Genomic DNA, 14908 nt, shown 5'->3' on the forward strand with positions numbered 1-14908 from the left:
CCACAAGTATAGCCACCTTCAAGAGGGGCTTAGATAAAAATATGGAGCACAGGTCCATCAGTGGCTATTAGCCACAGTGTATGTGTATATAAAATTTTTGCCACTGTGTGACACAGAGTGTTGGACTTGATGGGCCATTGGCCTGATCCAACATGGCTTCTCTTATGTTCTTATGAATCTGAGAATATTGGGTTCGACTCCTGTTTAAACCCCTCCACCCCGCATCCTTTTGGCTCCTTCTTCCCTGTAAACTGAACTGTACTTTACACCACTTGCTGTAAGGATGAAGCATTTTGCATGCCAGGGGTTGCTGGGAGAACTGTCATGGGGGGAGGGATTGTTAGCTTGCCTACAACTCCCATCAGCCCCAGCCAGCATGGTCAATGGCTGGGGCTGATGGGAATTGTAGGCAAAAAAAACTTCTGGAGAGCTACCATTGGCCACCCCTGGACTATACCTCCACTTACATCCAACATAACAGACACAAGATTACAAATATTTAAAATTTAGAAGGTAGGATCAGAACCAATTGGTTGAAATTAAATCAGAAGAGTTTCCGGCTCAACATTAGGAAGAACTTCCTGACTGTTAGAGCGGTTCCTCAGTGGAACAGGCTTCCTCAGGAGGTGGCAGGCTTTCCTTCCTTGGAGGTATTTAAACAGAGGCTAGATAGCCATCTGACTGCAATGAAGATCCTGTGAATTTAGGGGGAGGTATTTGTGAGTTTCCTGCATTGTGCAGGGGGTTGGACTAGATGACCCTGGAGGTCCCTTCCCACTCTATGATTCCATGATTCTAAATCCTAGCACTTTGGGACTTAACACCACAACAATGATCCCATCTCTTCAACTGCAACGCCCAATGTGCTGGAAGGGCTGCAAACCCCTAAGTACAAATATACACCGCTGGAGAGAATGTCCCAAACTGCAGAACTAGTGGATGGAAATACTAGATCAAATTTAAGAATATGACAGGAATTACTCTCCAACGCAATCCAGACCACATCTTTTGAAATGGATGGAGGTCCAAAAAGCATATGCTAATCCAAACAGAAACAACTGCAATTCTTATTTGCAGCCAAAAGTGTAATAGCTTGAATGTGGGAAAATGAAACAAGCCTACCATGTCACCGCAGGTATAAAAAAACTATGGGACATAAACATCTTAGCGAAGATTACCAACAGGGCTCATTTCAGGCAGGAGCTCACAGGAGCGGAGCTCCAGAACCTCTGCATTTTGTGCTTTCTTTCTTACCCTTCCCTCCGAATACTTGCTTGTGGACTCCGTTGTTCAAACTTCCTGTGAGAATTTCGCTGAACTCTAAGATTTGACAAATTTTCTAATATTCCCCCCCACACACACAAAAAAATGGGGAAATAACCGAAACATATAAGGCAGACAGATGGAAATCTTCCTCATGCCACTGTGGCCACATAGGAGAAAGCAATTTTAAAAGTATGATGGGAGTCAGGTTTTATTATGGCAATTCTGATTCAAGAAGCATTTTCAGGTAGACACTGAGCTGATCTAATTGAGTCCACCTTCCGGCGTGTGTGGCACATGCAAATGAGTTGTGCTAATGATCTCCACCACCTCTTTTTCTATGAAATGACCCCCGTTCACCAATAATATCACAGATGCTGAATCTTCACTAGCTTCTTCAAAATTCATTGCAGTTCGGTTCCCTGTTCTAGAGTATCTAGTTATGAAACAAATTCCTGCCATAGCTGAAGAACTTTGTTTATGGTAATGTTAACAATTACTATTATCAAAAAAGATATATATTCCTTACCAGGGGTGGAATCCTAGCAGGAGCTCTTTTGCATATTAGGCCACACCCCTCTGATGTAGCCCATCCTCCAAGAGCTTACAAAAAAAGAGCCTTGTAAGCTATTGGAGGATGGGCTACATCAAGGGGATGTGGCCTAATATGCAAAGGAGCTCCTGCTAGAATCCCACCCCTGCTTATTAGAATTTTACTATCGGGAAACTTGCTGTAACCTGTAGAATTTTGTAATTAAAAAAATCGAGGGGTGGGGGAAGAGGTGGTTTGCCATGGCCTGTCTCTGCACAGCAACCCAGGACTCCCTTGGTGGCGTCTTTTAAGTACCAACCAGCCAGGGGTGGCATTCTAGCAGGAGCTCCTTTGCATATTAGGCCACACACCCCTGATGTAGCCCATCCTCCTGGAACTCACAAGGCTCTTTTTTGTAAGCTCTTGGAGGACTGGCTACATCAAGGGGGTGTGACTTAATATGCAAAGGAGCTCCTGCTAGAATTCCACCTCTGCAGCCAGTGCTGACCCTGCTTAGCTGCCAAAGTCTGAGGAGACCAGTCTCTGCTGGGCTATCCAGGCCAGGGTGAGAGAACCTGTTTATAAATTCCTGTTGGAAACAGAAATGGAACCAGCAGCTCCAAGACCGGCAGCTTCAGACGATCTTTATTGCAGTGTGTTCCATCCCTGCCCGCAGGGGGGGGAACATCTGTCCACTTTTAATACCCCCCCTTCCTTTGCGTTTTGCACCCTTGTCCCTCACTCTCTTTCCTCCAGATCAACCTGCTGATCTTCATGCAGATCCTGAAGGTGATATTGGCCAAGCTGCGAGCCAACCAGAAGGGCTACGCCGACTATAAATTGCGGTGAGTGCGATCGCTGGGGCGAGAAGGGAGCCTGCTGAGTCCAGCACCTGCGGGGACACCACACTTTTAGTGGGACTCGACGTTTGAACATGTGAAGCTGCCTTCTACGGAATCAGACCCTCGGTTCATCAAAGTCAGTATTGTCTACTCAGACTGAGTAGACAATCTCTGCTGAGGATCAGACCCGTAGCTACAGTGGGGCCTAGGAGGGGCCAGGCCACTCTATTAAACCCTCCCTCCATCTGTATGGCCCCTCCATTGGAGGGCCACCAGTCTGCCCCCTTTGCTCACCGCCACCACTCTGAACAAGAGTGGCATTGCTATTGTAGGGGCTTCAGATTAGCATGGGGGGGGAAGCCTACTTGCAGCTGGGTGCCCCTGGAAATCTGAGTTAGACAAATCGGGGGGGGGGGGGCTGTCACTTTACTGGAGAAGCAGAGAAAGTGTTTAGGGCCAAACTAGTTGTCTCCCTAGCCCCACCCCCCCCCCCAAACCAAAAATGCTGCTGCAGGACCTAGCAAACATGACATCCTGGCTATGGCCCTGCCAAAGATGCATTCAGATGTCACAAAGAACCTAGAGCAGGGGTGGCCAAACTTGCTTAACACAAGAGCCAGACAGAATAAATGTCAGATGTTTGAGAGCCGCAAGACATGAATGTCAGACGTCTGAGAACCTCAAGGCAGGCAGGCAAATAGATGGGTGGAGGGAGAGAGAGGTGGAAAGCAAGCCGCTTTAACTCTGAATGCATTCTCCAAACTGCCCTGTTTTAAAGAGACAAATGCCTTCTCTAATCCAGCTGACGGGGTAGTGGGAGCTTTGAGAACCACACAGTTTCTGTGAAAGAGCCACATTGGTTCCTGAGCCACAGTTTGGCCACCCCTGACCTAGTTTCAGAGGGCAACCATGTCGGTCTACAGTAGATGAGTTAGATTCCTTTCATCCAGGGGTGGAATTCTAGCAGGAGCTCCTTTGCATATTAGGCCACACCCCCTTGATGTAGCCAATCCTCCAATGCTCTTTTTTACAAGCTCTTGGAGGATTGGCTACATCAGGGGGTGTGGGAAAGGAGCTCCAGCTAGAAGTCCACCCCTGCTTTCATCTGTTCTAAGCTACCGCTCATGAATTTCATTGAGTGCCCACGACTTCTTGTATTATCATAAAGGGAGGAAAGTCCTTCTTTTTCTGCCTTCTCCTTGGTCCCTCCCAGCTCTATGTTTCCCTCCTTCTCTCCCAGGCTGGCCAAAGCGACCCTCACCCTCATCCCTCTATTTGGGATCCACGAGGTGGTCTTCATTTTTGCCACCGATGAACAGACCACGGGAGTCTTGCGCTACATCAAAGTGTTCTTCACACTGTTCCTCAACTCCTTCCAGGTGGGTTACAAAGGGTTCTGGGTTCGGATTCTCACCTTCTGTCCTGGATGCTTTTTTCCTCCTTCCCCAAACCACTTCAGTGCTTTTGGTAAAGAAGATATTGGATTTATATCCCGCCCTATACTCTGAATCTCAGAGCGGTCAAAATCTCCTTTACCTCCCCCCCCCCCCCCACAACAGAAACCCTGTGAGGTAGTTGGGGCTGAGAGAGCTCTTACAGCAGCTGCTCTTTCAAGGACAACTCCTATGAGAGCTATGGCTGCCCAAAGCCATTCCAGCAGGTGCAAGTGGAGGAGTGGGGAATCAAACCCAGTTCTCCCAGATAAGAGTCCACGCACTTCACCACTTCACCAAACTGGCTTTCATATTCTGACTGTTCCCATATTCTGATTTGTGACTTGGAAGCCAGAGATGTCTGAGTCAGGATCATACCTCTGACAATGAGGTGAAAAGAGAACAGAATGCAGTGTTGTAGCTTTAGGGTAAGTTAAATGCATTAGTTATGCATTATTGGCTGTGGACAGAGAGTCCAGCAGGAAGGGTTTGTGCCTGAGACTTTATTAAACACATGAAGCCGCCTTATACTGAATCAGATGATTGGTCCATTAAGGTTGGTACTGGAGAATAAGTTTGATATAGTGGTTAGGAGCGGCGGGCTCGAATCAGGAGAACCAGGTTTGATTCCCCACTCCTCCACATGCAGCCAGCTGGGCGACCTTGGATCAATCACAGTTCTCTCTGAGCTCTCTCAGCCTCACTTACCACACACAGAGGGTGTGGGGAGAGGAAGACGAGGAGATTGTAAGATGCTCTGAGACTCCTTCAGGTAGTGAAGGGTGAGGTAGTAGTCCAACTCTTCTATACTCAGACCAGCAGCAGCTCTCCAGCATCTCAAGGTCTTTTCACATCATTGCGAACATATAGTTCAGAGGCTGAATCAGGCCCCCGGAGGGCTCTTATCAGGCCCCCGAGCAACTGGCTGTCATCTGCTTCCTTCTCCCTCTTTCTTGCTTCCTTCTGCATAGCAGCTTGCTCAATTGCACAGGAGCTACAGAGCAAAACCTCTATTTTCTCCATTGACTGAGGCTTCCCCTCAGAAGAGGGGAGGCAGAGCTTCTTTTTCCAGGCTCTCTCAATCGCACAGCAAAGCTACTGAGCCAAGCCTCTCTTCCTTCTATTGGCTGAGGCTCTTCCCCCCCCCCAGTCCCTTGGGGAAGGAAGGAAAGAGCCCGAGCTTCCTTTGCCCAGTTCCCTGGATCCCATGGGAGATATACAAAGAAAGCAACTTTAAGTCCAACGAGTGCTAGCGTTTTAAGCATGTTTTAATTTTATATATATATATATATATATATTTAATTGCGTTTGTCTGTATACTTTATAAAGTTTATATCTCTGCTATCTAATCTTAAATAGGTACACACACGGCCTGGCCTGAAATGGCTCGGTCCAACGCAACATTGCCTGACCCATCAAGGTCTCATTTATGTCAGATCCAGCTCTCATAACAAAAGACTCTGACACCCCTGATCTACAGCCTGGTCCTTTCCTAACTGGAGATGCTGGGGATTGAACCAGGGACCTTCTGCGTGCCAAGCAGAGACTCTGCCACTGAGCCATGGCCTTCCCTCCAGTTATGCTTGGCCCAGTTCCGTGTAGCAAAAGCACCAGGGGCCAAGGAACCATCAAGTTCCTCCCACCCCGCCACCCAATTCCTTCCCTCTCTGTCCACACCTACAGGTTCATATGGATCTTTTCTTTCCCCCAGGGGTTCCTGGTTGCTGTGCTCTACTGCTTTGCAAATAAGGAGGTAGGTCCTGCAGTCCCGCCCCGCCATACTGGGGCCCGCATCCAATCGGCGGTAATTCTGAGCAGCCATGCCCCCTCTAAGGGGAAGTTCCCACCTTCTCCGTTAAAAGAATGCCCAGCAGAAACCATTTTAGGCCCAGACGACAAGGGCTTGTGTGTTGCCAAAAGCCACTGATTTTTTTAAAGGGGTCTCCTAAACATTTTGGCTGGAGGGAAGGCGGCATGGCATAGCTTGATCTTGGAAGCTAAGCAGGGTTGGTATTTGGGTGGGAGACACCAAGAAAGACTCTGCAGAGGAAGGCAATGGCCAACCACCTCTGCTTCTCAGTTGCCCTGGAAGCCCCTTGCTGGGGTCACCATAAATCTTGGATGGGAGATCACCAGCCAAGACTCAGCAGAGGAAGGCGGTGGCCAACCATTCTGCTTCTTCAACTCCCAGGACCCCTCAGGCATGCCATGAAACCCCCCAAACAAGAGGGTCCCCGACCAGTGTTCCCTCTAAGCTGAGTTAGCGTGAGCCAGCTGACAGATTTTTAACCTCCAGCTCATCCATTTTTTGCCTTAGCTTAGGAAGGAGCACCCCAGAGCACAATAATTTATGCAGCAGCTCACAACTTTCATGCCAGTCGCTCACAAAGTAGAATGTTTGCTCTCAAGACTCTGCAGCTTAGAGGGAAAACTGTTCCCGGCCTACGTCGAGCCTGTTGGTGCCTTTAGAATTCCGACAAAGGGTGGTGAGCACAGCTCCAAAATGGCCGCCCCAGCTGACCTCCAGTCATGCAGTGAATATCCTCGCACTATGGGGGCAGCTGCCACCAAAGCAACATTACAAAAAATCTGCACAGCCAATCAAATCTCCAATTTCGCTGGGCGAAAGTCTTTCCTGGCCCTACGCACTTCCTAAAAAGCACTTGGCAGGCGCTGGACTAGTTGTTGGTGGCTACGGTGCCCACAGGCACCTCGTTGCGGGACCCTGCCCTAGTGAGTCACAGAATGTGGCAAAGCTTCTTAGCTGTAAAGAGGATTCCTCTATGGCTTTATCCTGTAGCTTGTTCCCACATTCCCCCACCCCTGTTCTCTCCAACTGCCACCCCAGCATCTGTCCTTGACCTGGTGGGATTTCCATTCTGCTGTGCCATCGGAGGCATTTAAATGTGGATCCCTGGTAAGGGTAAATAGATCCAAGTAGGCAGCCGTGTTGGTCTGAAGCAGTAGAACAAAATAGGAGTCGATTGCACCTTTAAGACCAACTTAGTTTTATCCAGAACGTAAGCTTTCGTGTGCTCTTAAGCACACTTCGTCAGACAAGGAATCCGGCACAGTGAGCAGAGCCCTACATAGCTGGTAGGCAGTGGCCCAGAATGCAAAATGGTACCGATTTAAGAACCAGTGACGGTGAAGTAAAATTATCTGGTAGGCAGTGGTTTAGAATGTAAAATGGTACAAATATAAGATCCAAGGACAGAATAGTAAAATTAACAAACTGAGCAAACCTTTGATCTGAGTAGCATGAGCATGCTGCTCTGATCAAAGGTTTGCTCAATTTGTTAATTTCACTATTCTGTCATTGGATCTCATATTTGTACCATTTTACATGCGAAGCCACTGCCTACCAGATAATTTTACTTCACTGTCATTCTTAAAATCTGTACCATTTTGCATTCTGGGTCACTGCGTACCAGCTATGTATGGCTCTGCTCACTCTGCCAGATTCCTCGTCTGATGAAGTGTGCTTAAGAGCACACTTAACTGTCGTGCCCTGGATAAGCCCAGGCACACAACTGCCATGCTTTGGATAAGCCCAGGCAAGCCCACTGACCTCGGAAGCTAAGCAGGGGCAACTCTGGTAAGTACTTGGATGGGAGACCTCCTTGGAATACCAGAGCTGGGAGGCAGGGGCAGGCTTTATTCAGCCACCTCCCTGAATTTCCTTCAGGCCCCCATTAGGGGTCAGTCGCCAGAAGTTATGTGACTTCCAGTTGCAAACATACACTCACACACAGACAATACAAAAAAAAAAGAGTAAAGACAACTGGGCTAGCCTAGGAGAGGTTCTCTGGTGGAGTTCTTCTCAACACGGGGCACCTGTTCACTTTTGCTGCTATGGCTTGAGGCTGGCTTCTTCTGCTTGCCAAGCAGGTGCTCCATTGGGGAACCAAGGCCTGTCTGCTTCAGCCAAATGAAGCACTGCAATTTAAAAAAAAAATGCTCCAAACGAGGGGTGGCCAAACTTGCTTAACATAAGAGTCACAAGACATGAATGTCAGAGGTCTGAGACGAGGCAGATGAAACACATGTGGCTCCCAAAGCCACAGTTTGGTTACCCCTGCCCCGAACACTGTGAGTTCTCAGTCAAATAACCCCCTCCTTTCCCCCCATCCAGGTAAAATCTGAAATGAAAAAGAGATGGCACCTCTGGAAACTGGATCATACTGCGGTCTGCTGCACCCAGTGAAGAAAAACCATCCCAACCCTTGTTGGAAAAGGGCAGAAGCAACCGGAGGTGGGAGTGTCCTTGAAACAGCCGCCGAGACTCTTGCCCCTTCGGGCAGTTCCTGCTTTTTGCAAGCAACTGAGACTTGCTTCAGGACGACTTGTCTTCTCCTCTCTGGCTCTATCCACAGCTCTGATTGGAGGGCTTAGGGCCACATCCCGGAGAAGCAGGGAGGACAATTATCGCCCAAACAGATCAGCTTTACTGGCAGGAAGCTGGGCAGGTGCCCTGATTGGGACAAGGGCAGAGGGACTGCAGGATGAAAAAAGCTGGAGCGTATTCTTGAAGAAAGACTGCGGTTTCACAGACCAGAGAATATTATATTCGAGGCCAAGCCTGAGCAAAGAGAAGGGAGGATTGGCGTTTGCCACAGGAGGCCACAAGCCAGCTAAGGACATGTCCCCGTCACGCAGCTAGTATCCTTGCCCCACAGTTCTCCAAGGCAAGGCGGGAGGACCTTCAAGCCCCCTGCCCAAGACGGCGGCATGTGGCCACCAGCAACAGGAGAGGGAGCCCTTTTGACATTTTGGCTGTGAATCTTCAGGAGCGCTCAGGCCGTAAGCAGCTGTTGACTGATGGGCTCCAGCAATAAGCCATGTTCTGTGTCAATCTGAATGGTCCGATTGTTAAGCTCCACAAAACTCTGGCCCAGTCTCTTGCCGGCTACAGGTCCTGGTGGGAGTGGTGTTAAAGAAAGGAGTAGGAACCACATTTCTCTTTGTGTGTCTGAGAAACTCCTAGAACGTGCCTTAAACCCCCCCCCCCCTTTTATTTATTGGGAGTTCACATCTAAAGAATAGATCCCAGTAGGCAGCCGTGTCGGTCTGAAGCAACAGAACAAAGCAGTAGACAAAGGACACCTTTAAGACAAGCTAAGTTGTATTCAGAATGTCATCATTTGTCTGATGAAGTCTGCTTAAGAGAATACGAAAGCTTACATTCTGAATAAAACTTAGTTGGTCTTGAAGGTGCACTTGTCTACATCTAAAGAATGTTACTGTAAGCTGGGGCCTGATCTTGGGGGTGGTCTAAGTATGGTCGACACTGGTTGATACTTCAGTGGGAGACCACCAAGGAAGTCCAGGGTGGCTACGTGGAGGCAGGCAATAGCAAACCACCCTGCAATGTCTCCTGCCTTGAAAACCCTAAACGGGCCAGTATATCATGCCGTCTCCGCAACAGGTAACTGCTGGTTTGATCTGTAAGTTACGTCGTCGCCGTAAATCAGTTGTGACTTGATGGCATTAACCACCATGACCGTAAGATGAGCCCTATCACTGATTTGTTTACCCGGTATTGTCTACTGAGCTTACAACGCTTGCCTGTCACCCACCGCCTGCTCCTTTCAGCCAATACCAGGGACTGAACCTGGGAACCCTCTGGCATTAAAAGCAGCTACTCTCCCACTGGCCTTTGTCTGTATGGTCAGAGGCCAAGAGCCTTTAAATGCCTGCAGGTCTCTTGTTCTCAGCATTCCCACTCTCCGGAGGTAAAATAGTGTGTGTGCATAGAGAATATCCCTCCTTAACTGGGGGCTGGTGTAAAAACTCCCGAAACCCAGCCAAAAAAAAAAGGCATATTTCTGCAACCGGCAGAGTCAGAGAGTGAGGGGAGGTGGGACCCACAAAACGTCTGTTGGAAGGGAGAGGCCGACTGGGGCAGGTCTGGCTTTTGTGAAAGCAACCAGAGTGCCAGACCGCACCTACCGAGGGCAGCTATCCCTTTTCTCGGGATGGCACGTAAGTGGCAACCGCGAAGGACCAATACGCAAGCAAGCAGCGCCTTTGACAGAGTCGATGACTTGATTTATTCCCAAAACAGGACGTGGTTATTTTGGATCGCTCCAGGTAAATAAAATAGAAAGGAAGACAAGGCCCTTTCCTTCATTGTCTCAATACACATGTACCCAAGTGGTAAATCATGACCGTCACCCCAAAAATAACTTGAAGGGGGTAAGAAGGGCTCTGACGGTAGACCCTGTACTAAGAGCCCTGAACGCTCTTGGAGGATTGGCTACATCAGGGGAATATGGCTTAGGGCTTTTTTTTGTAGCAGGAACTCCTTTGCATATTAGGCCACACGCCCCTGATGTAGCCAATCCTCCTGGAGCTTACAGGAGACCCTGTACTAAGAGCCCTGCAAGCTCTTGGAGGATTGGCTACATCAGGGGAGTATGGCTTAGGGCTTTTTTTTGTAGCAGGAATATGCTTTGCATATTAGGCCCCACGCCCCTGATGTAGCCAATCCTCCTGGAGCTTACAGGAGACCCTGTACTAAGAGCCCTGTAAGCTCTTGGAGGATTGGCTACATCATGAGTGTGTGGCCCAGGGATGGCATTCTAGCAGAAGCTCCTTTGCATATTAGGCCACGCCCCCCTGATGTAGCCAATCCTCCTGGAGCTTACAGGAGACCCTGTACTAAGAGCCCTGCAAGCTCTTGGAGGATTGGCTACATCAGGGGAGTATGGCTTAGGGCTTTTTTTTGTAGCAGGAATATGGTTTGCATATTAGGCCCCACGCCCCTGATGTAGCCAATCCTCCTGGAGCTTACAGGAGACCCTGTACTAAGAGCCCTGCAAGCTCTTGGAGGATTGGCTACATCAGGGGTGTGTGGCCCAGGGATGGCATTCTAGCAGAAGCTCCTTTGCATATTAGGCCACGCCCCCCTGATGTAGCCAATCCTCCTGGAGCTTACAGGAGACCCTGTACTAAGAGCCCTGTAAGCTCTTGGAGGATTGGCTACATCAGGGGTGTGTGGCCCAGGGATGGCATTCTAGCAGAAGCTCCTTTGCATATTAGGCCACGCCCCCCTGATGTAGCCAATCCTCCTGGAGCTTACAGGAGACCCTGTACTAAGAGCCCTGCAAGCTCTTGGAGGATTGGCTACATCAGGGGCGTGGGGCCTGATATGCAAAGAAGCTCCTGCTCCAAAAAAAAAAATCCCTGGCTCTGACGATCACTCATCTCCATGCCAACCAGACCCTGGAGCAGAAAGGAGTCCAAGGTGGCAGAGGCTTCTTTAAAACAAGATTTTCTAACCAGTTGCAACGTCTTCTTGGCCGCACTGCCTGTATGCTGTGCTGTCCTGAGCAGCAGAGGCAGTTAACAGACACATCCTCCTCCGCTGCTTTAGACTGCAGGGAGCCCCTCCCTCCAAATCATTTCGTGGCGGTGTCGCCCTCGGTGAGCTCTACACAAAGCTGCCTTGGACACCAAGGTAAGACCTTTCAAGGCCAGCAGTGACTCTTAAGAACGTCAGAGATGCCAAGTTGGATCAGGCCAATGACCCATGCAGTCCAACACTCTGGGTCACACAGCGCCCCCCCCCCCAAAAAAAAACCCACCAGGTGGGGCCAGGATACTAGAAGCCCACCCACTGCCCCCCTCCCTCCCCAAGCACCAAGAATACAGAGCGTCACTGCCCCAGACTTTCTGGGCGGTTTCACGCAGGGGTAGAATTCTAGCAGGAGCTCTTTTGCATATTAGGCCATGCACCCCTGATGTAGCCAATCCTCCAAGAGCTTCCAGGGCTCTTAGTACAGGGCCTAATGTAAGCTCTTGGAGGACTGGCTACATCAGACGTGTGTGGCCTAATCTGCAAAGGAGCTCCTGCTAGAATTCCACTCCTGGTCATGTCACCTGCCACCTGATCCTTTTGACTGCAGATGCTGGGGACCGTCTGCATGCAACACACATGCTTTGCTCCTGAGCCATAGCCCCCCCTCCTTTAGTCATGGAGCCTCATTCTCAGTAGAAAGCAGCTTCAGATTTGAACGCCTGGGTGCACACAGAGCCTCAATGAGGAGGCAGGAAGGGGCTGTGTTTAAGATGCAGCAAAGAGGAGGCTCTCTGCTATAACTGACTGCCATCTGCCATCATTCTTTGCTTCGCAGAAGCTTATTAAGTCTTGCTGAGTCGTTTGCAGGGCAGGGGTGGCCCAAACTGTGGCTCTTTCAAACATATTGTGTGGCTCTTGAAGCCCCCGCCCACTTGGGAGGAGGCATTTGTTTCTTTAAATCACTTTGCCAAGCCAGGTCAGCCAGCAGCTTAGAGAATGCATTTAAAGTACTTTCTTTCCACCTCTCCCTCTCTCCTCATCTATTTTTCCTTCCTTCCTGTATTGCGGCTTTCAAGCATCTGACGTTCATGTCTTGTGACTCTCAAACATCTGATGTTAAGCAAGTTTGGCCACCCCTGGTCTCTTTAAATCACTTTGCCAAGCCAGCTAGCAGCTTGGAGAATGCATTTAAAGTTGAAGTTGCTTTCTTTCCATCTCTCTCTCTCCCACTTCCCCTTTATTTTCCTTCCTTAATTCCTTCCTCCCTCCCTTCTTCCTTCCCTCCTTGCAGCTCTCAAACATCTTGACGTTTATTCTTTGTGGCTCTTAATTTAAGCAAGTTTGGCCACCCCTGAGTTAGGGCTTCGTGTAGGTAACATGAAACAGGTTTCTACACACACCTGCACCAAAGAAGTACTGACAGCAGCTCCTGCTCAAAGCAACGTTTGCAAAATACACTGGCCGCATTCCCGTGTTACCTTTTTTTTGGGGTGGGGGGTGGGGGGGGGAGATACGTTTGAAGAATTTACAAGCAGCAACTCACAAGTGTGAAACCAGCAACAGCAAACTAATTAAGCCCTCTGCTCACGACCCAAGTTCAATCCCAGCCGAAGCTGGTTCAGGTAGCCGGCTCCAGGTCGACTCAGCCTTCCATCCTTCCGAGGTTGGTCAAATGAGTCCCCAGCTTGCTGGGGGGGAAAGTGTAGATGACTGGGGAAGGCAATGGTAAACCACCCTGTAAAAAGTCTGCTGTTAAAACGTGAAAGCAACGTCACCCCAGAGTCGAAAACGACTGGTGCTTGCACAAGGGACTACCTTTACCTTTTAAGAACCTTTTTTGGCTTTGTTGAAGGAAAAAGGCAGCGGAGGTTCAATTCCTCAGGTCTAGGTCCTTTGGTGAGTCTAAGTTGACCTTTGGGACCCCCCTCCTCTGAGGCACTAGGGTTGGTAGATGGTACTTTATTAACCCAGAACACTCACGCCCTGCCCCAAGCTCACGTCAATGAAGTTTGCCGTCTCTGGAAAAGGCAGAGGTTCTATCCCTGGCTTCATACCTCTCCGAGGATCCCGTAACGCAAAAACATGTTACCATCGGCATTGGGCAGAGTTCACGGTGCTCTGGAGGACCACGACGGTCGTCCCGTGGCAAGACGGCAGGAAAAGTTGCAGTTCTGGCTTGGAGTCCTCAGGTTGAAGGCCGCAACTGCTGAATTGTGGGTATGGGGGAACAAAGCTGATTGACCCACTTAAGAATTCAGCCAAACTCGTAACAAAGAACTAGCTCAAGAGTTGAGGATAGAACCGGAGTGTCTTTGGTGTGAGTCCCTCACCCGCTTGTACCACCTTCTCGTTTGTGCTTTAAACTGGATGGGACCACGGAAGGTTCGCCAGCTTCATGGAGACAAGGAAAGGTGAGTTCCCTCAGCAGAGGGCCCTCTGCTCCCATCGTCCCTCATGGTGCACACCATGAAGGGGACAGAGAAAAGAGAGGACCTGTGGTGGCTAAAATGAGCAGATCACCAGACTCCTGAGAAGTAACAAACTGCCTTCCGTTGGTCGCTCGGAACTTCTGGCTTTGGAAGGGCACGCTCGCAGCTCTGCTGGGTCAGTGGCGGGACTTTGCCCTGTCTCTGCTTCGCCAAGCGGGCTGGACGTCCCTTCTGCACCACAGCCTGCCTCCATCTCCCTCGGATGGGTATTGACTGCTCTTGGGGCAGGCTGCCAGGCGGCTCTTGCGCTCACTCTCTCAGGCAAACACAGCTTCCGGGTGGAAGAGTCACCCAACGTCAGGACCCCTGCAAGTGAGATAGAGGGCCTTTCAAAGCATCAGTTGAGTGTGCTGTGGAGTCTTCCAGAGGGGCATGCGTCGGAGCACAGGAGGAAGGCAGCGTTGGGCAGCGCTGTCTGAGAGGCATGCAATAAAGGCAAGATTTTAGGGTGCTCTTGCCCCTCTGTTTTCGGAAGGGTATCGAGACAGCTTTAGGAAGACTTGTCTAGGTTGCAGATTTTAAAAGGAGAAAAGCACAAGCATCCAGTCGCACCCTGAAGACTGACAAAGTGTGTGGCAGACAGTGTTCCCTCTAAGCTGAGTTAGTGTGAGCTAGCTGACAGTTCGTTACATTTTTGGCTCAGGAAAAATGGACCCAGACAAGCTAATTTCTGCAGTAGCTCACAAAGTAGATTTTTTTTTTTGCTCAGAAGATTTCACAGCTTAGAGGGTGCGCTGGTGGCAGGTATCGGTATTGGTGGTTATCTGAAGAAGTGAGCAATGACTCACGAAAGCTCACACCCTGCCACAGAGGTTGTTAAGTCTTTTAGGTGCTCCGGGACTCATGCTCTTTTCTGCTGCTACAGACAGACTTAACATGGTAACTCATCTAAATTTAAGAGGGGGATCAATGTCACCCTCGTGTCATGATTCCCAGATACTGAGACCAGCCAAAGCAGGAGTGACCAAACCAGGGGTGGAATTCTAGCAGGAGTTCCTTTGCATATTAGGCTACACACCCCTGATGTAGCCACACCCTTCAAGAGC

General features: G+C 49.6%; 1 protein-coding gene across 1 annotated transcript in view; it reads left to right on the plus strand.

The window, feature by feature from the left end:
- The window catches only part of LOC132588312 (glucagon receptor-like), a 42472-nt gene extending 34152 nt beyond the window's left edge, over nt 1–8320 (plus strand). The window contains exons 10-13 of the mRNA XM_060260676.1: nt 2552–2640; nt 3878–4016; nt 5782–5823; nt 8206–8320. Coding sequence (XP_060116659.1) covers nt 2552–2640; nt 3878–4016; nt 5782–5823; nt 8206–8277 — 342 coding nt within the window. The 3' untranslated portion in view covers nt 8278–8320. The remainder of the gene's footprint in view (nt 1–2551; nt 2641–3877; nt 4017–5781; nt 5824–8205) is intronic.
- Nucleotides 8321–14908: the final 6588 nt, after the last annotated feature.

Source organism: Heteronotia binoei, chromosome 20 (assembly GCF_032191835.1).
Source record: "Heteronotia binoei isolate CCM8104 ecotype False Entrance Well chromosome 20, APGP_CSIRO_Hbin_v1, whole genome shotgun sequence".
Taxonomy (NCBI): Eukaryota; Metazoa; Chordata; class Lepidosauria; order Squamata; family Gekkonidae; genus Heteronotia; species Heteronotia binoei.